Here is a 21,472-nt window from a genome sequence, read left to right as displayed (position 1 = left end):
TATTCACAGCCCCAAAATCCATCACGGCTTCCTACTCCCGGCTACCCCAAGTACCTCACGAAAACGCATTCATTAAAACTTACCTTCTATTCTCTGCGTGCTTACCGAAAGCCTGGAAAGTATCCTGAAAAGTATTCGGCATGGAGAACAAGTAGTAACCTCCAGTTTGCTTCAGTGGGTGTTTATGATGTAAGTCACTCATTTTTTGAATTTGAAGGTAGCGCGGTTAGGAATACTACAGGGAGTGGATAACACAACAGAGTAGAACGCTGCTTTACAAGTGCTTTAATTTTCGCTACAGGGGTAATATAATGATAGGTTTTATCACATCACATCAGCTCAAAAGAACGGCCGCTTCGGTGAACATGTTATTGCAATCCCTCACTCTCTCCGATCTACCTTCCATATATAGCGAAGCAAGCAAAAAAAAAATGATTCTTATGAACAAAATCCTTCCTCTTCAAATCTTCGTCGTCGTTAGGAGAAATCCCCTCCTTCGCTGCTAAAAGTATAGGTAGTTCGATGCGGTGATTTCTTTGTCGACTGATGGTGAGATGGACTTAATTACAGGTATTGATAAATTTTCGTTGTAGCCACTAAGTTATAGTTTCCTTTAGGGTTATTCCTTGGAATGTACCTCAATGCAATCGCTATATCGTATTTTCGAAAAAATAGCGGGTATGACTTTATGGATTCCAGCGATGTTTCCAGTCACAGAGGCAGGGAACCGCATTTCTGCGCGAAGCGAACAATAATGGTGCGAACCATGCATCATTGTCGGTAGCTATGCGGAGCGTGAACCGATTAGACGCACTAATTTCCTGTTCTGCGTCTTAATATTGTTGCGCGTCCAAAAAATAAAAAAAGCGATGCTGGTGTCATAGAGGAGCCTTTAGAAATTATCACGGTGAAATCATGAGTGGGTGCACTTCCGACAAGCATCCTATGTTTTTATCTGTGGCAGGCACCACATGTTAACAGTTGGGCGCCAGGCGTTGTGCACCATAGGTTCGCTATATTTTATCTTCATGGACGAGTGTTCTCCATGTTGAGCGAATCTGTAATCTTGGCTTTTGACTGCAGCGGCCTTCTCGGAACAGAAAGCATTTTTATGTGGTTTTCATGTGTCGAAATGCTGAAAAAATAAACGGGTGTGAATGCAGCCCCCAGAAGACAGAGTGGTGGTCAGCAGAAAGACCTGCCAGCGCTGCTGGACAGACAAATATTCTTGAGAGGAGAACTGGTCGAAAAGGACAAGAGTAAAAAGAGAGACGACGACCACTCAGTCGTCGTGGTGTACGTTCCTCCTCTCGTAATTTTCGTTTTCATTCATTCATTCATTCATTCATTCATTCATTCATTCATTCATTCATTCATTCATTCATTCATTCATTCATTCATTGGTTCGTTCGTTCCTTCGTTCGTTCCTTCGTTCGTTCCTTCGTTCGTTCCTTCGCTCGTTCGTTCGTTCCTTCGTTCGTTCGTTCGTTCCTTCGTTCCTTCGTTCCTTCATTCATTCATTCATTCATTCATTCATTCATTCATTCATTCATTCATTCATTCATTCATTCATTCATTCATTCATTCGGGATACCCTCAAGGGCCCTCGTTTAGAGGGTTCTCAGGTTCTCGCCTTCATTATGTACCAGCTGGCCCAGATTTCCATTATTCTGCGTAAACATTCTGTCCCATAATGCTGAGCACTTCTCCTTATCAGTGCTGAACAAACTCGCATGGTTCATTGGACGCAAGAGCAACCTCTTCAGAGACAACAGGACAAATTCAGTGGGTGAAGACAGGGGTTCGTTGGTGGGTGAGGCTTACGGGAGGGTGAAGGTGGGTTGTTTGCTGGGGAGTAATGTACTTCGGAGGTAGTAGGTGGTGGTGGGCAGTGGTGGGCGGATTGTCGGTGAGGTTTCCTACGGCAGTGAGGCTTTATCTCATTTCGCCAGGGATAAGGCCGTAGTGCCAACGCGTTCAAACGCTATGCCCTATGGGATGTCAGCACTCATTAAGAACTTCATGGTGTGTAAATTAGTCGAGAGCCGATTTTTTCCAATTCTTTTAACTTGTGTGCCTGGCGTTCAACAACGCAAACACCGAGTATATTGAAAGTAGAGGTAATAAGCCTCGCCGGAGTTCTCGCCATTCCAGCAGCGAAGTATCGGAGGGATCGCTCTATCTGAACCCACCTTTGTTATCTGAACCGAACATTATCATAAGCCGTTCATGTCAGAAGTTTCCATGCGAAGCTTCCGCTTATTTCCTGTGTTTTTTTGCTTGTCTGATAAGGAAACGCCTGGAACATAGAGAGGTCGACATGCTTGCGAAGTTGGCATGACGTTATTCGCATCATATGTACACAATACGGAGGCGATAATGAAGCGAAACGGAAATTGTATTGCATTTCCAATTGCACCTTGTAAAAGGCTGTTCTCGGCAAAACCGCTGACAGATTCATTCTGTAACTTGGCGCGTGTGGTGGGATTTTGCCGCCCATTTTTTTCCATGTTATGCTTAAGTAGAATAACATCCTGTTTAAATCAAAATTATTAGTAATCTTCATCGTCTGCGGACACGAAAAGTAAAAAAAAGAGGGACACTTAGCAATAGTTCTGGTTTATCTAGCTTCTTCCTCTGGGTAAACTACTTCTCCTCCGAGGTAATACAAGTCCTCTACCCAGAATAAGCGCAATTGCTCCAATAGTATCATAGCTAAGTATTCCCATCGTTTTGGAGCTTCGTAGACTCATACGATGAAGAATACTAATTTTTTAGCTTACTCAAGAAATTTGTTCACTTATGCATCATATGAAAAAAAAATGGACCACAAATGCCACCACAAGCGCCGAATTACAGCCTGATTATGGCAGCGGCTTAACCGAGTGACGCCTTTTAATTAGGGATGCGAAATTCAAGCCAGTTAACGATTTGGCCGGCTGAACATTTTCCGCAGAATATCGACCCTGTATCTCGGGATTTCGCACTCGTGATTTAGGAATACAGAAGGGAACGACACGATAGGAGGAACACAGTATATTTAATTGCAAAAAATCCATATCGCTTGCACCATCTGCCTCCAAGGGGATCTTTGTCGTTGCTCGATGTGACGCATGTCCCTTGCCTTGGGCACTGGCCGTGGGCTCACTTTTGGGGCGACAGTATCACTTCGCTGGCAATCCTGAAAGCCGAGGTAATTATTCGGTGAGATGTTAAGGGCTATCCCAAAACTCCTTCCTTGCGCATTATTCTCACAGTTTGATTCAGTGTATAATTCGCGGTGTACCATAGGACAGTCAAGGGTGCAGGAATAATAAAAGGACCAAAATGGCTATATCGCGAACTAGAGCATGAAACATTTTCTTTGGCGGTCCTGGTTTTACAGTACGTTTAGAGACTTCTTCTCACATGAGGCCATGCGGTAGCAATTTATTCTTTACCGACAATTAAAACGACACTTTGTGGCACAGCATTTACCGGAAGGACGCGATAAGCACACTTTCATTACACACGGGCGTTCCTGGAAGCGAGGGCATGTGAATACGATGATAACACCGCGACTGTAGCGTTGACGACCTCTGTAAATGAAAACAATAAATAGGGATCGATAATACTTTCGAGCACTTCGTAGGGCAGCTGTGAGCAGTTCACGATGGCTACCGGAGACATGTCCTACACGTTGGTCGGGTTCGCCGCCGAACTCGACTGGAGGCCCCTACGCTTCGTTAAACCGATTCTAGGGAACAAGTTGTGCCGGGCCTGTGGACTAGTGTGCAGAAAGACCGCACTCCTACCGTGCTTGCACCTGCTGTGCGAGTTCTGCTACGGTCAGTGCGCAGAGAACGCTCAGCGAGTGTGTCCTCTCGATGACCAGCGCTGCGAAGATGAAGAAGTCGACTGGAAGGAGACCCCTGCCGACGTGATATTGACAAGAATGGTAATTTACGGCGAACAAAGTTCAAAAATACCGCAGAAACTAGTTTTAGTTTTGCGGTTTGAGCATCCGCCTCGCTTGCGGAAAGTTCGGGGTTCGATCCCCAGTGCCCGCGAGTACCCACCGGTGATACAATGGGGACAAGAATTCCCCTGCCTGGTGCTCGGCTTCTTTCTGGTGAAATGCTTGCGAAATGGGTCTGTGACAGCACCTTCAGTAGAATAAACTTCCTTGTGCCTTGGCGCTCTTTGGCGACATATGACCTTGCGTCATAACAATTCATCATCATCGATAGTTTTAGTTTTACGTCTGAGCTTCTAACTTTAGGGGTTGCATACCGGTCAAAGTCACTTTTTTGTTAGCTGAAGCATTTTAATAGAAAACACAAGTTTGCTGTCGTCAGGATAGACCGGCTCGGTCGTGCTCTATTTACAGGCATGTTCCGATGAAACGACTCTTTTCTCGATGTATACCAGGCCCTTCAGAGAAGACTGAATTTTTAAAAATTGCTTTTAGAGGTAAAAATGTGGCTTTTTCAAGACAGTATTACTAGTCTTGGCGGACACCACACGCCAATGAGTCGTCTAAAGTAGTAAGGTTGTTAACTAATTTTTAATAATTAATTTTTAACTAGTAGTTTAAGGCTACTAGTTGCTATTAGAGATTTGCAGCCGGTGGTTAGTAATAGCCATGTCAGTTTTACAATTTCGAGACCGGGATTACCCCTCGCAATGTGGCTGCGCAAAATCTGGCTTTTTTACTTGCTACATGCAGTTGAAAGGCTGATTTGCCTGACCGCTTTTCGAAGGCGCATTTATTTTAGAACGATGTTACTAAACTTTGTCGAGCCATAGTGGCAAGGATAATCGCGTTTTGAAAATTCTAAAAACTTGCAAGGCTATTTCTAGCGACCGGCTACATATCTCTGATTGCTACCAGTTGCCTAGCTGTGATAGTTAAAAAAGCTAATTATCCGAAATTAGTTAACCAGAGTACTACTTAAGAAAAATCATCGGCTTTCCGGTGCCCGCCAACACTGGTAACACTATTCCGCCGGCGGCGTATTTTAACCCCAAAGAGCCCATTTTTTAAAAATTAACTCTTCCCTGGAACACCTGCAGGGGAATTTTCGTTGCCACCGCTAGAATATTTGTTTTATTCTGTGGCACTCATTTCAGTGCTTGTCACAGGTATTTCTCTCGTGTATGTACAAATAGCACCTATAATAGATTCCTTCGATCTTTGGGATGGGATGTGCGCACAGGCAGAAAACCGAGCGCCTCAGTGGTGCGCTGACAGAGAACCAGCTAACATGTACCGATTATCACTAGTTCAGCTGAGTAAAAAGCGAATAAAACATTAATTCTATTTTTGCATCCAAGTACTCGTTGCAACATAGCATAGTGGGCGAGTTGGTATTGCATCTTTAAGGAACGAAACAGCGCAACTAAAACGAAGGACCAAGAAAAAGAGAGACACGAACACGCGCTGACTTACAACTGACTGTTTTAATCGGAAAACCACATATAAATAATCTCTAATCGCTGCGTCACAGCCTCACGTCGTCATCGCAAACTACTAACATAAAAAGAAAGGAAAAAACCATTGGCGACAGGTAAGCACCTACAGGCTCCCACGCTTTTCCAACAGATATATCTCGCGCTTAGACAAGGCTATCGAAGTGCTGCTCACACATGAGTCAACTGCTCACACATGTGAGCAGCACTTCGATAGCCTTGTCTAAGCGCGAGATATATCTGTTGGAAAAGCGTGGGAGCCTGTAGGTGCTTACCTGTCGCCAATGGTTTTTTCCTTTCTTTTTATGTTAGTAGTTTGCGATGACGACGTGAGGCTGTGACGCAGCGATTAGAGATTATTTATATGTGGTTTTTCGACTAAAACAGTCAGTTGTAAGTCAGCGCGTGTTCGTGTCTCTCTTTTTCTTGGTCCTTCGTTTTAGTTGCGCTGTTTCGTTCCTTCAAGTACTCGTTAAGGGGCCAAATGGGAAAGGAAATTATCGCGCCACCGTCAAGAGGGAGTACACTTTCGACGAGCATGCTGTACTCTTATCTTATCTTTGTCAAGCGTCACGAGGAAAGAATAGCGTGCCAGACATTGTGTAGCACAGGTTCCCCGATTTTTTTTTTATCTCCATGAAGGGGTGTAGTATACAAGCTCAATATATTTAAAGCGTTGGCTTGGGGTACTGGCTTTTGTGTTGACAGGAACGAGAGGTGGTTTTACTGCATTGCAAAACGTTGAAGAAATAAACAGGGATGAATGACTTGCAGTAATTTCATGACGATCTTCATTTTTTTCTCCCCGGAAGCGAGAAAACAATGAAAAGAAAGGAAGGCGCAATTAAACGCTTAGTATGCAAAATTAAAGCGCTCATAATCAGGCTTCAGGCGCAAAACATGAGCAACATCAGGGCGTACGCGACACCGCAGTGATGCTTTCACTCAATGGGAAACGACTTTCTAGTCCAGTTCACCTATTCGTCGTAGTATCTTGTTAAGGTCTGTGTCCATAGGGCTTCTGTCAAGTTAGCCGCGAGGCGATTAATGGCACGCAGCTTAATCTCAGCAAGCCATCCAGGATTCAACACATATCATAGCACACGCAATTCGTCTTGACACCTTCTGACTTGTCGCCACAGCTCGGACCTCAAAAGCTTCAATAAACGCTTCAGAAGTCCCCAGGGGGGACGCAGAAATCCCAACAGGGCACTATCATCCGCCGGCACCAGACCCTTGCGCAGGCAAAATCCAAGATATCTTGCACGGCATGTCAAACCGACGATGAAAGAAAGTGTTGACGTGAGTAGACGAAGGGGACGAAGTACATACAAAAGAGCCCTCATATTACGATAGATAATTTAACAAAACTTCTGTTTGGGCTAGATGGTGCAAGCTATGCATCATCTAGCCCAAACAGAAGTTTTGTTAAATTATCTTCTTAAGGTCCCGAAATTTCGCCTTTACAGTTTTATTGCTAAAGCAATACATCACGATGTCTAATCGGGGCCTCAGGATGTGCCTGGCTTCGCATGACCGTGAATGCGATCCTCACGCAGACGGTCGACGCAGCCGATCGCAAGTTGATGCGGCAGCTTGTGCAGGAGCGAGAGGGCGCTCTCCGCGCGCTGATGTACATAGAGCCATGTAGAGGTAGAACATTGGCAGTTGCGTGGTATCGGGATTCATGCACCCGAGTGCGCCGGGCGGGCGAAGTGAGAGGGCTGTTTTTTTTTTAACTTCAAAAAGTCGCTCCGATGTTATCGGCGCGCAGCATCTTGGCTCGCTGCCCATGCTTGCTGTTCGCTTTTTTTCGCGAACTGTTGCCCACACGTAGAGGTATACAAGCGACAACAAGCCCCTGTTTTTTCAGTAAATGGGCGATGTTTCCGCTCTCAGGCCTAACTAAATGCAGAGTGTTTCCCCAATGTTTTCCTCTTAGCAACGTCATCTGGCCTTGCAGTTCTCTACCTTTTATCCAGTTTTTACATTTTATTCTACTGAGATAGTTTTGCTTCTCTTCAACAAAAAAAAAGCTCGTAATGCACCTACTTTTTCTATCATCAATAATTACGAGAGGAATAAATGAATTCAAGCCAATGCGTTGGTCTGCTTTGAGGTCTTGTCACTCTATGGCGCCACTGCTTACACGTACACCTGAGGGACGCTACTGCATTCTGGCTATTTCGACGAGTTACGTCCACTGAAGAGGTTGCTTTGTCCGCAAGCTTCTCGAAATAGTATGTATTTCGGCGCGATGTAGCCAAACTTTGTTGGGCCACAGCGCCGAGGGTAACAGAGGTTTCGCGACTCTAAGAAATGTTATGGATATCACTTACGGTAGGCCAGGCGCCTCTCAGTAATTAAGGAACCTAACAGAGATAGTTAAAAAGTTAACTGTTCAGTACTAGTGAGCCAGCCTGCTAGTTAGCCCGTCTTACCGGTATTCTGATTAACTACACCATTAACAGAGCTATGCCCAAAAATAGCGCTCTTCTAAATCAAAAAGCCCTTTTCAGAAATTATGCAGTCTTAGGTGATACACGTGACCTGAATGTGGAGACGATGTCATAGTAACCAACTTCTTATTCGTACGCAGAAAACTTGACAAACTGAAGGCAAAAAGCTTAAATCTATTTTAAAATGAGCATGTTCCTTTTCACCTAACATTGCTTTCAAATCAAAATGCCCTTGTTGATTTGTCCTGTGTTTTCAGGCTACTATACGAAGCAAATGAAGCAAATAAAGACTATACATTTGATCAAATGTATTCCATACAAGACATCAGACATTGCTAACCGTATAGCCGTAGTTTCTTATGCGCCATAAATAAAGCCCAACGGGATACAACAAAACTCAGAAGCTTCCCTTTCAGTGCGCGTTTAGCAGTGCACGAACGCAATCAAGAGGCTAAGTGCATGAATTATTGTTCTGTAGGGTGGCTCTACACTAACTGTTATCTGTTATTTGTAGGTGAAATGCTGGAACCAAGAAAATGGCTGCGCGGACGTGATGGCCGCTTCAGAGATCTTGCAGCACTTCCAACGGGAGTGTGGTCACCACTCGGCCTCCTGCTCCAAGTGCTGGGCCACCGTTGTCCGTAGGGACGTGTGTCCGCACCTGAGATCAGAGTGTCATGCCCAGGAGACACCCTTACGTCAGAATGCTATGGACACTCCACTTTCAGGAAGAAATAAGCAAACAGAAAATCTTGCCAGCTCTATAAACGCAGAAACCGAAACACTGAAAAAGGACCTTGTGATTTCGACCAGTCTGAATGCTGACAGGCTGGCGCAGATTGCTGACGCCGTCGAAGCATGCACGGAAAGGAGTGCGAAGACATTGCACTGGACCAAAGAACAGTTCTGGATTTCTGGCCTGCACGTGGACCACTGCGTCTTTTTTGTCAAAGGTGTGGAAGCCCTTAAAGAAGCCACTTTGAGAACCGGCTCTGCAAACTATGCCGGTGGGAAGGTATTCCTCCGCGGCTACTGCATATCACCCGGAGTATGGTTCGAGAAAGAAGGTGATTCGGTGATGTTACACCCGGCTCTCCAGCTACACAAGGGCGACATGGACGATTATATTACGTGGCCATTTGCGTACAACATTAAGCTGAGCGTCGTGCATTCGATCTCCGGGGAAAAATACATAAACGTTGTTACACCGGGCCCATTCGGAAACCTTGAAAGGCCTTCAAATTCAAGTAACGAGCTCACTTGGTTTCCCACTTCCTTGAAGCTAGAGGATCTTACCCGTGACGGCTATGTACAGTCAGGCCGGAATGAAACACGAACAGAGCATGTCAAGAAAACCAAATATTTTACCTGCCTACTTTCAGCTGAAGTGTACAACTAGCCTGATTCATGTGCCTGGGTAAAGGGCCTACTGAAATGCATAATCGAAAATAGGTTGTAAAGGAATATCTCGCTGCAAAGCAGAAATGTATGACATATGCGTGTTCGCGTTTCATTCCGGCCTGACTGTACACCACGACTGGCTTCGTGTGAAGTGGGAGCTGCTGATTTGAGTTACTCTCCAATAAGAGGAGAAGCCTCAACGATACTAAGCTGAACTACCTTTCTTTTAACCTGACCAGCAAGATTCTACAGTAATAGTTAGTTCAATGCTGGGGTCCTTTCCGCCAAAACTGGCAGCTGTAGAGAGACATTAGCCTCTGATTATATGAACTGGGCTCGACTGATTACAACAGTATATAGAGTCTGTTGGATGCAATTTGTAGATGCTCAGATCTTTCCTTGCATAAAATGTTCCAGATTGCAACTTCAAGACCATTTTTTTTCTCCTCGAAGCTGGATTGTCGGCATATACGAAGGATGGACGAACTTCGTGTAAATATCTGGTGATGTTCAGATGATACGAGTCTAATCTTATTCTGGCTTGCGCTTTGCATATTTAAGTGGAGCGACCTTTTTCCGACATTCCCCGGTATTGCATGCCGAACCAGGAAACCGTCCCGCCTCGATTGGGGAGAACTAACGAAGGGCTTCGCGTATTAATAGGAATGGCAACACGTCGATTTGTTCTTCTTGTCTGATCATCTCGGATACTTACTTTGATACAGGCGCGGACACCTGACGGACAAGAGAGAAACAATGACTTTGTTCTAATATTTGATTAAATTGGTGGGACTACATGCGTGTTTGCTCTCGTGTAGAGGAATCGCCCTCAAGTCGTTGTGGTCATGAGTTTATGCTTTAGTTTTTTTCATGTTCGTTAGTTTTCTTTTCATTTAGAAGAGCCACAGCTTTGAAAAACTTAGAGATCACTGCGTCGACCCGCATTCGAGCAATGAGAAAGCGAAACGCCCACATACTATACCGACGTCCGTGGCTGTTCTGACGTCCATGTAAAGTATCGTCGTCCATGGCTGTTCTGACCTTTTTTTTCACGTTTTTATGCGAAGCATACTACTTTGGCTACCACTTCAGCCCTTCACCGTGGTTGTGCGCCTCCAAATCACGTGACACGATGATGTCACACCACGTGACACGATGACGTCACGGCAGTGGAGAAACGGGGGCCCACCTCGCGCCGTCGCTGTGGTTGTGCGCCTCCAAATTACTCGACACGATGATGCTTCGCATTCTCCAGGCTTAACCAAGTTCAGCCTCAGCCATTTTTTTTTTCGTGTTTAATCAGTACACTAATTGCTCGTCATCTACAAAATTTTCCCACGGAAACATTTTGTCACACACTATTTGTCACAATCACACTTTTACACATTTACCTTGAAAGAGCGTTGTAATCGTGGGGAAAGAAATTACGGACACTTACTGCTGACGCGACAGAGCCATATAATGTTATCACTGTAATAAAGCTTGAAACTGGATTCTGCAGCAGTGTTTCTTTTTCAAGTTTAACTTCACATGGCAATGAAGGCTATCTTTCCTCATTTGTCGCCCTTGTTTCAAATGCGAGCTTCAGCGCTGGAAATGAGAGACCAACAAACACGACGCGTGGAGTTTGGAATCTTTGTGGACTTTGCATTTATTTAATGCTATCGTACAACATATAGTTTAGACAGAAGTACGCTAGATTGACTCATTAGGATACCCAGGGTTTTTAAAAGAAATGTGGCCGGTTTCCTTGGCCCAGTTAAATCGCTGAGGTGGTGCCACAGGGACCTAAGTTCTTTGTCTGATTTTCGTTTTGTGGTGTTCTTACATTAGATGAGCAATGTTCCTGTTGGTCGAGGTGCTTGCCTCTAGCTCCTTCGCAGCTATACAGTGACGATCATTCTCGTCTTGACCTCGAAGCCTAACGGAGGGATCCTGCATCAGGCGGCGCTTCTCACCTCTTTCTTCTACACCTCTAAATTCTTTTCCTCCTTCATATGCGGTGACGTCACGAATCTGCTGATTACATCACCACTTATCCAGGACGGTGTCCACTGGAGAGCTTCTCACCCTCAAATTTCTTCAGGTAAACACAAAATAGAGAATTTATGGTCCGAGTACGAAATGATTTGGTTACGGAACGGAACACCACTAGAAGAGTCATGGATGGTTCTTTTACGTGTACTGGGATCGCACAGTACATGGGCCTCTAGAATTTCATCTCCAGCGAAACCGGACCGCTAAGGTCGAATTTCGATGGAGGCGAAATTCTAGAGGCCCGTGTATTGTGCGATTTGGGTGCATGTTAAAGAACCCCTGCTGGTCAAAATTTCCGAAGCCCTTCACTACGGCGTCATTCATAGCCTGAGTCACTGTAGGACGTTTTAAACACCAATCAACAGAGTAATGCACGCCTGAGCCAGCAAGTTGATAACGGTCGCAGGCAGAAAGCCGCTCGGTGCGCGTGAACGCGCGCTCAGTCAAGCGACGAACGTGATGTGAGAGATAACAACCCTGATTGTAGCCATGGCAACCGGTTTAAAAAAGAAAAGGAAAGTAAAGGTTAAACCGCGCCTTGGCAGGGGCGGGAATCGCCGTTCTTATAGCTTTCTGAGCAGCTGCAGCAGACGGCGTGAACGATGTCTCCTCGAGGAGAGCAGTGCACGTTGGTAGGCTTCGCCGCAGACCTGGACTGGAGGCCACTGCGCTTCATGAAACCTATTCCGCAGAACAGGATATGTGGCGCCTGTGGATTGGTGTGCAGGAAGACAGCCCTGTTCCCCTGCATGCACCTGTTGTGCCTGTCCTTCTACGACCAGTGCAGTGTAGACGGGGACCGGGTGTGCCCTCTGGATGAGCAGCACTTCCTGGACGCAGGCGTCATATGGACCGAGTGCCCTCCCGAAGAGATCCTGAAAAGAGAGGTGGGGCAAACTTGTTTTCGAAAGGACAGCAGTAATCTGTTCAACTCAGTTCAGTTCGGTTTATTTTCTTAAAGACTCCTATTCAGGTGTATTACATAAGAGGTGGGGCTATGGTTATAACACGAGGTTTAATTTTCTAACATCAGTTGCGTTATCTATTGGTGGAATCTTGATGAACAGGTAATGGCTGCGACTTGAACTGAAATTCTGAACTTCCTGAACATCTTGTAATCTCATCATTACTCTGACTACGCCGACTGCAGGACTAAGGCCTCTCCCCTGTCTCTCCATTTAACCTTCTCCTTTGCCTGCTGCAGCCACCGTATCCCCGCAAACTTCTTAATCTCATCCGCACAACTAACTTTCTGCCGACCCCTCCTACTTCTGCCTTCTCTTGAAATCCACTCCGTTACCCTTAAGTGCCATCGATAATCTTGCCTTCGCATTACATGCCCTGCTGAAGTCCATGTAAATTCAGCTCAATTCTAGTTAATTTCTAGCTTTTACAGCGGGCTTCCTTTATAAACGCTGAGAGCAGCTTAACTAAGTCCAGGCAGCCGCTACAAGTGACAGCCCATATAGCAAACGTAATAATAAAATAGAACCATGAATGCTTACAAAACATAGTGAAAATTCGTCATATGAATCAAAGAAGAAACTTAACCTTGAAAAACAAGCATAACAAGCATTTTGCACACAGTATTAACAACGCTGTAAATAGAAGATTGCTGTACTAAACGCGTCACGTTATTGGAAGAAGCAGTACAACCATTTGCGCAAAAATAACACAATACGTTCACAAATAATGCATTGATAATCGAAAACAAAACTACACATATTCATTCATAGTTTTACAAAATAGTTAAGTTTTTTTTCTGGTGTAGCCAGCAGTGTTAAAAGTATTCAAAGTGCCAGGCAGGTTATCAGGTAAAGATTCCAATTTGTAGTTACGAAAATATGGTGTTGTTCATGTATCCAGCTTTCTTGTGTTCACAGGAATTTGGCGCAATTCTAAAGATGCTGAAGTTGATAATTTCTAACATCGGTGGAAAAAAATGCATTGCTTCCAGAAGACGGCACTCATATAAATTGTCCACGCGAATAATGTTATGTTTCGTAAATTTCTGTTGTGGGACATGGTCTTTCAAGTTTACCTTTCAGACGAACCATTCTTTTTTGTAGTATGATTAATATCTCCGCATTAGTCACTGTCCTCGTAGCCCATACCAAACTGTAGTAAGTAAATGAGAGTGGCTAGTGCATAACTTTACATTTTAAGGACAGCGCTGCGACATCGTGGAAGTGCAGCCACAACAGTTTTTGCAGAGATAGTCGATGTAAGTTTCCCAACTCAAGTTAGGTGAAAAAATATACTACTAGTGTTCTATGCTCTTAAATAATGTCCACGGTGTACACCATGATAATGCCAAGCACCTGTCCATCAAAACTTAGCGCATAATTGTGGTCCAAGCCCGAAAAATTGATTTCTCCTCAGATGTCATAAACCCGTGTTTATTCCCTGATCCAATCTGCCCCCTTCCTGTTCCTTAACGTTACATAATTTTCTTTGCTTGCTGCGCTATATCCTCAATTTAAGCGGGACCTTGTCCGTTAGCTTCTGCGTTTCTGCCCTATAGGTGCAGATTCTGTATTACCGGTAACATTCTGTACCGATAATGTTATGTACTAGGACATAAATCATTCGCAGTCAGCGCAATTCACTGTGTAACGTGATAATTTCTGTGGTATTGGTAAGTTTGCTGCCTTCACGAAGAAACTAGATCGATGGATGCTAAAAAAACCTCTGCCGTCTTAACGCTGCTAGCTTTGTCGATAATTGCTCAACAGTGTAGAAAGCGGAGTAGCTACAGGTGTGAGCGAAAGTGTAGAGACCACGGGCCGGCGTCAGGAGCGTCTGCGGGGCCGCACCGCGGCGCTGCTATCTGTGTCAGAGTTCCGTCAGCGACGACAAACTTCGCGCTGCTTTTCGCGTTGGTTTAACGCACTTGATAAGTTTCAAGTATGGTGTACGACTGCTGTGCTGATGGCGGTCTCTATGAAGGGGACGCGCATAGATCCCTCCCCCCCACCCCTCCCTTGTTAAATATCTGTGGCGTGTTTTGTACCTTCACTCCTGACGTGCGAACCCACCTGCTCATCAGTCGAAACTTACTCGCTGAATGCTTGTCTTGACCGAAAGCCTTGCACTTACTATTAAAAATTAAGTGTTATGTAATTTTTTTGCAGGCGTGAGAGCTTCGGAGGTGCTGCTGCTTTTATTTCTGAACAGTCTCGCAAACATTTTTTTTTCACTCTCGTAGTGCTGATCGAGCCTAACATCCACACTGTGGGTGTTTTACTTCCTCCAAGTCCGGCATCCAGTAACACTATTCAAGCGATCCGTTTCTGTACACAATGTACCAACCCGTTGTTAGGTGATAAGGACCTTCGAATTAAACACCGCCATGAAGTCGGAAAGGTATTAGCACGCAAAGAAACAAAAAAAAGTTCGCAGTAGTCTTCACATATAAAGAAGCCACACAGCCTCCGAAGCTGTTACATCTGGCATGAATACATAATACGGTGCATTTTAATTAACGCACAGACCTTTATAGACTGATGTCTCGTAGCGTGCGCGTCCGCAGAAGTCCCATCTCAGCTGTCAGACTAATGACGTCATCAACACGGCGTAGTATGTCGTAACATAAAATTGTCACATATTAGCTAACAATTAAATAAAAACTGACTGCGTCATTAACATGACTTCGTGTGTCGCAACACAGAATTCCTTAAAATTAATAATTAATATTGAATCACATTAATCAATAAGACTTGATCAGATCATCATTGCATGTAGGTCGTAGCAGAACATAATAAAGATCAATTAATTACAACTTTTTAAAATCAATAGACATAACTAAAACTGATAACGTCATGAAATGGCGTAGTATGTCGTAACCGGAAATGTACTGCGCATGCGCCTGACGTCACTTATTACGTCATCGCCACAGTCTATCTATGGAGCGCCGACCGCAGCTCCGACTCCCCTCTGGCAGCTGCCGCGCATGCGCGTGACGTCACCTCTGACGTCATCACCACAGTAACAGGGGCAGCAACAGAGATGAAAATGGCTTCCGCCTAGTCGCACTTTAGTAAGGGCAAAGTGCCCCCCAGAATTTATTAATTCCAAGTGTAAGACCTTCCATTGAGCGTCGTTGAAAAGAACAAACTGGCGCTCACTCAGCGGTTACACTTTCGACCGATGAGGAAGCGATCTTGGATCTCAAAAAGGAACAGTGTGTCTTTTGATAGGGACGAAAAGAAAGATCATCAGGACAGGCGCAGACTAGAAACGAAAGTTTTGTTGCTTCTAACCAGAAAAAATGCACGACGCTTCAAACAACAGCAAGAAATAAGATACCACAAAGCACGAGAATCATTTCGAGGAGTGTCAAGAAGGTGTTTTCTGTGCCATCCCATTGGAATGCTGCAAGTAATACCTGGGCCAGACGAGAAGATGGATCAATGAACGCCTTAAAGAGCACAATAACAATGTGTGGCAATCCGTGAAAGGGCATCTCGGCCCACATTGCAGATATTGCAAAACTAAACCTTGCCACCCACGCTTCACCCAAAGAAGCAGACGTAGTAACAAGGGAACGTGTCCCTCCTTTATCCCTTCACTTACGGCGTGGTTCAGGTGACCACGGAGTTTCGAGACAGATACTGCGCCATTTCCTCCCCCCCCCCCCCCAAAAAAAAAGAGAAAAACAATTTTCTATTTTTAAATTAAGCCGCACACATCGAATGGTCCAGGGACGCATGCGTTTACCAGCCCCTAGTTAGCAGTCAGCAAAAGAATTAGGGCTTCTGGTTACTGGGAAGTTATGATGGTGTTATCAATTTTGAAATGGCTTACCAACTCACCCAAGCATCAGTTGTAAGACGCCAGTGTGTAACACACGTAGCCGGTTCGTCTATAACTGAGTAGCTGTCGCTAGTAAGGGTACTTTTGAAATCCTTAGCTCTTTAATTAGTTGATTTCCAGTGCTCAAGTATACCTGCAACGGGGTTTCACGTGAGGGTTGGTGTTTCTATTTATGCACGAGTTCAGTTCAGTGCTTGAGGTGGTCATGGATACAATGAATCCTAGCAGCAGAGTGAAGGTCATTCTATTCCTTGGACATTCGTGCATAATATGAAGAAAGCTGAGCCGACGTACATGTGGAAGGTGGATGTACAGGAGCACCAAAAGTAAAACAGAGCATGCGAGCGGTGACCAAACTGCAAAAAAAGAAATGAAAATACATGCCGGCGCGCTCTATCAGCAGATGCGCAGCAGAGAGCGAGCGGGCGTCGGAACATCCAGCTGACCCACCTCGATGATCTGATGCTCGCCTTATCGCCGGGTGGAGCGAAGCCGCGCCGCTACCACCACTGCTCGCCAGGGGCGCTTTTCAATGCTTCCTTCAAGGATTCATTGCTTTGCCCGCATCGTGCAGAAAAGCTGGCCTTCGGCGGCATGCGCTTGCTGCTTCGTCAGGAATGGCACCATTTCCAGTCGGTGCGACCGCCTTGGTTTGCGCTTCACTGGCGGCGAGTTTCTTGTGTTAAAATATGTAAACGCTTCGGCATCAGTTTCGCAACTGCGGTAGGAAAAAAAGAAGAGCACGCATACATGGCCTCCTTTGCTTTATGATACAAATACATGATCATCTGCATAGCACGAGAGGTAATTGAAGACCACTTGCTTCGGCACGAATTGGCTTTCTTACACCGGAGAAAGCAGTTACACAAATTTTAATAGAAAGTAAAGTTGTCTCTTCATGAGTCGTCCTCGATCGCTTATGTTTTGGACATCTATTTATATCACAAAGACAGCACAGCCAATACATGCATGCTAATCTTTTTTCATGTGTTCGTTGCAGCCAAACAAAATTTTGAGCCCACTTGCCAAACAAACTGGCCGCCAAGTGAAGCGCTGCTTATTTATTATTATAGTTGTTTACTTTATCGCTTGCAAGAATAAGGATAAATGAGACAAGAATAATTTAAAGAGCTCATGGCGGTACCATATTTGGACACAATTTTGAACTTGAGTAACAATGATCGATTTACTAACCCGCTGTGGTGGCTCAGTCGTTACGGCGCTCGACTGCTGACCCAAAAGACGCGGGTTGGATCCCGGCTGCGACGGCCGAATTTCGACGAAGGCGGAATTCCAGGGGCCCGTGTACTGTGCGATGTAAGTGCACGTTAAAGAACCACAGGTGGTCGAAATTTCCGGAGCCCTTCACTACGGCGTCCCTCATAGCCTGAGTCGCTTTGGGACGTTAAACCCCCATAAACCAAACCATTTTTATAGTGCCGGTAATCCAAGCGGATCAAGCCGAAAACAGAAATATACTCAAAATCTCGAGATGAATAAGTGTAACGAAGGGTTTTGGTATTGAAGAAAACGATTCCTTTTTAGCGATAGCTTGAGTGTTAGTTAAAATCAATTCATCTACTCCCTTCAGCAGCATATTGAACAGTAGCCGTTGTATTTCGTAATGTATAATTTTTCCGTTTATATTGATATTCAAGATTAGTAATCATTTTTTTTAGACGAGGGCAGTTTTAACTGACATATTTATTTCTGTCAGTCAAAGCAGGCATAGCTTTATGCCTCTATTGCTGCATGCACCAAATTACTTCCCTTTTATTTTCTTCCTTCTAGCCAAATGCTTTTACAGGCGAGAGTCGCATTGGCGCATATTCGTCTCGATAACTAATCAACGTTTTGCTCAGGAGGTCATTCAGCGTTACGTTTGAAGCGCATCTCGCATGAGTTTTGCATTATATGACAAATTTTTGCTTTGGTTTCACAACCAAATATATTACGCACATAGCTTCCCCTCCTCTCTCCTCCTCTCTCCATTTCTCAACACTCACTGTGGTAGCTTAATGGCTGTGGCATATTCGGCTGCTGGGCCGCAGATGCATGCGACCGGATTCCGGCATCGGCGGCTGCACTTTCATGCAGTCGAAATGTGAAAACGCCCGCGTGCAGTGCGATGACAGTGCACGTCTATTTACTTTTTTTTTTTTTCAAATACTCCCGCCTAGCCTTCGCAGGACAAGGCACGAGCAGCGACAGAACACCCTAATGACGTTTACATAGAATAGTAAAATGAACATAAGTTCAAAAAATTAGACTAAAAAAAAAGTCCTTAAGTAACTCTGGGAAGTATCAGAAACCCATGGAGCTTCCTCATAGCTGATATGCTGCTTTGAGACTTAAAACCCCGCAGAGTATACCCCCCCCCCCCCGCCCCCTCAACCTAATCTCCAGCTTTCAGTCTATATTTTCTTTACTGTCTGATTTCCTCTTTGCTCGTGAATCGTCAACTAAGAGTTGTAAATGCAAACAGCTCATTCTTACTTTCACGGCCCGCACTACACGCTGTACATGCGTTTCCATTGTCAAAAATTGCGTTCTTTTTTTTCGAAATGGCATTCAACATAATTCTCTACTTATCAACCCTGATAGTCTTCTATCGGTTACCTCTAATCTTCGAACCAAAAAATCCTGCCAAGCAAGCCTATTTCCTTCTTTCGTTATATGCATTATTTCTAATTTCATTTTAATTATTGAGCCTTTATGATCCACTATTTTCCTTACTTCCAGGTTATGTGCTGGAACGAAGAAAACGGCTGCGCTGCTGTAATGGCCGCTTCGGAGATCTCTCAACATTTCCAGCGCGACTGCGGACACCACTCCACCCGCTGCCCCAAGTGCGCGGCCTCGGTTCTCTGCAGCGACGTCTGCGCGCACCTGAGATCGAACTGTGCAAACCAGGGGGCGCCTCCTGCAGCGGAAGGCGGAGGACAGGTTGAGCGCAGAGACGACTCACCTGCTTCGAGTCGAGTGTTGGAAGAGCAAGCCCGTGAAATGAAGGCCCTTTTGGAGCAGGTGGTTAGTGAGAGCAGAGCGCTAGGCGACCGACTGAACGAATTCTCGCACGGTCACAACATCACCACAGAAACGTTGAAGCACGAACTCTCACAAGCAACAAGCCAAAGCCACGACACTTTAACACAAAGCATTCGCGAAATAACGGTGTCTAATGAAGAGATGAAACTGTCAACAATCATAACTCTCTCTACTAGAATCGATGCATTGGAACAGACACTCAGAGGCGAGTTAGTGAATGCTATGCGAGAGAACGGGGACAACTGTTCACGGCTTGCAGGTGCCATGGACGCTGCAAAAGCTGAAGCCAAAGAAAATTTCCAGAAGACATTGGACAACATTCGCCTCATTGTTGGGCACAATAAGCTACAAGTGCAGCACTGCGAGTTTTTTGTAAACGATGTGGAAACACTCAAACAAGAAACGTTGCAGGTGGGGTATGCTCTTTATTTAAGCGAGCGGGTGTACCTTCGTGGCTACTGCATCTCACCTGGAATTGCATTCCTAAAAGATGACGAATCTGTGAGGCTACATTTGCGGTTCCAACTACACAAGGGTGAAATGGACGACTTTATTCAGTGGCCACTCGAGCACCGAATGAGGCTGAGCGTCGTGCACCCAAAAGATAGCGCAAAATGCCAGCTCGAAGCGAAGTCTTGGCGATTCAATTCACAGACACAGAGGCCTTCAGAATCATCTAACGCGCCTGCTTATTTTGGATCCCCGTCCTTTAATCTTGGCGACCTCACCCACGACGGATACTTGCGCGAAGACCAGCTTCGATTAATATTTGAGTTGCTGCTGTGAATCACTCTTGCTCGAGAGCCACAAGAGCACTTTCTTATCTGAAAAACCTATATGTGGGTCGCCTGAGCTCATGCTACAATCTACTACTCAAGAATTACTCCAGTCAGAGCATTCCCTGCACTAACTGGGATGCGTACTTCACTCCTGTAGTGCTCTATTTACCCTTTGTATGACAGGAGTGGAATACTAATCGTTAAAAATTGTTCTTTCCAAAGGATAAAATTTGGCTTTTCCATCGCCATCGATGTCCGGAAAAAGCTAAATTATGTTTTTTCTAATATTTAACTTCTTTACAATAACAGCGGGGAGGACTGTTGCAAATATAGCTTTAGCCTGCAAATTCAGATTTTGAGCTAGCCACTATTATTTGGTATATATCTGTTTTAAACTTGGAAACGTGATAAATTTTGGCGCTGTGGCTTGAAAAATTTGCTCCATTTCTCATTCGACTCCAGAACTGCGCGACTCCGCAGCAATGACAGCGATGCCCGTAAAATAACGTCACTGCATGACAGACGTGCCGCAACACAGGCGCGCAATTTTCGCATTCCCCGATAAATGATCAATATTTTTTAAGCCATGGGGCTGAAGGTAATAGATTTTACACTTATCAATGCTTATTATAGCTATTACTGGTGCGCAGCTATTGATCTCTAATTGAGACCAGGCGCTTGTGTGTAATGGCTAAAAGGTCACCTTTACGTCGTAGTTTACAAAGTTTCAAATTAACTTCATTCGGTTCTCTTCTGATGTCGGTCAGATGTGGTAAAGAAGCAATATTTAAACCTGAAAACTACTATTTTTAAACGCTAATAGCCCCGTATGAAGAAGTCCAACCACTTCCACTGTTCGCACTGTGTGTTGTAACCGCAACTCTGAACTAAACGATGAAAACTTTTTCTAAAATAAAATTCTTTTGCGTTTTCTTCTTTTTCAGTTTGAGATTATTGACGTTGTTGGATGGAGGGACATAATATATATACAAAACAGATATACATGAGTCTAACCTTTTCACCCGCCGGCCGTTGTCTGAATTTAATGTGGCAGTAGTTAATTTTTGCCCTTTTAGTAATATGGGTGTCGTCCTAATAGACACCTTTAGCATACCGTGTACCGTGTTACCGCTACCGTTACCGGAGTACCGTGAACCCGCCCACTGGCAGTGAGTACGCGCTGATTGGTTCCGACGCTGCGGGCGCGAGCACAGCTGCCGGGTATGTGGCGCTATCTATCGCTGTCAAGGCTATCTGCGCATGCGCATTGGCTGCGCGCGGGCTCACGGTTCTCCGGTACCGGTACCGGTAACACGGTACACGGTATGCTAAAGGTGTCTAATATCTCATTATGTTGGAGCGATTCTACCGCGCACGTCATTCTCCATTCACCCCCAACAATCATACAACCTGTACGTCCGGCCCGAAAATCAGCAAGGTTATCGCAGAACATCGCTCAGACTCAAGCGGCATAAAACCCCA

At 45.0% G+C, this 21,472-nt stretch overlaps 1 protein-coding gene across 2 annotated transcripts; it reads left to right on the top strand.

Moving 5' to 3' along the window:
- Positions 1 to 1,913: 1,913 nt before the first annotated feature.
- Positions 1,914 to 21,004, top strand: LOC149330949 (uncharacterized). 2 transcript variants are annotated; one of them, XM_089561670.1, is made up of 3 exons: positions 1,914 to 3,937; positions 8,425 to 8,863; positions 18,906 to 21,004. In XM_089561670.1, the coding sequence occupies exons 1-3, from the start codon at positions 3,653 to 3,655 to the stop codon at positions 19,112 to 19,114; spliced, it is 933 nt and encodes a 310-aa protein (XP_089417796.1). In that variant the 5' UTR covers positions 1,914 to 3,652; the 3' UTR covers positions 19,115 to 21,004. The 2 variants fall into 2 exon arrangements, with proteins under 2 accessions (XP_089417796.1, XP_089417795.1); XM_089561669.1 differs by lacking the exon at positions 18,906 to 21,004 and having other exon boundaries at positions 8,425 to 10,728.
- The last annotated feature ends 468 nt before the right edge of the window (positions 21,005 to 21,472 follow it).

Source organism: Amblyomma mixtum, chromosome 9 (assembly GCF_055824585.1).
Source record: "Amblyomma mixtum isolate Tamu chromosome 9, ASM5582458v1, whole genome shotgun sequence".
In the NCBI taxonomy this organism is placed as follows: domain Eukaryota; kingdom Metazoa; phylum Arthropoda; class Arachnida; order Ixodida; family Ixodidae; genus Amblyomma; species Amblyomma mixtum.
This window is presented reverse-complemented; position numbering and strand designations above follow the sequence as displayed.

What these genes read in the sequence shown, in the direction of transcription:
- LOC149330949 (XM_089561669.1), top strand. Translation starts at nt 3,653, where the DNA reads ATGGCTACCGGAGACATGTCCTACACGTTGGTCGGGTTCGCCGCCGAA. An exon ending in ACGTGATATTGACAAGAATG is followed by an intron (nt 3,938 to 8,424) that starts GTAATTTACGGC and finishes TGTTATTTGTAG; the next exon opens with GTGAAATGCTGGAACCAAGA.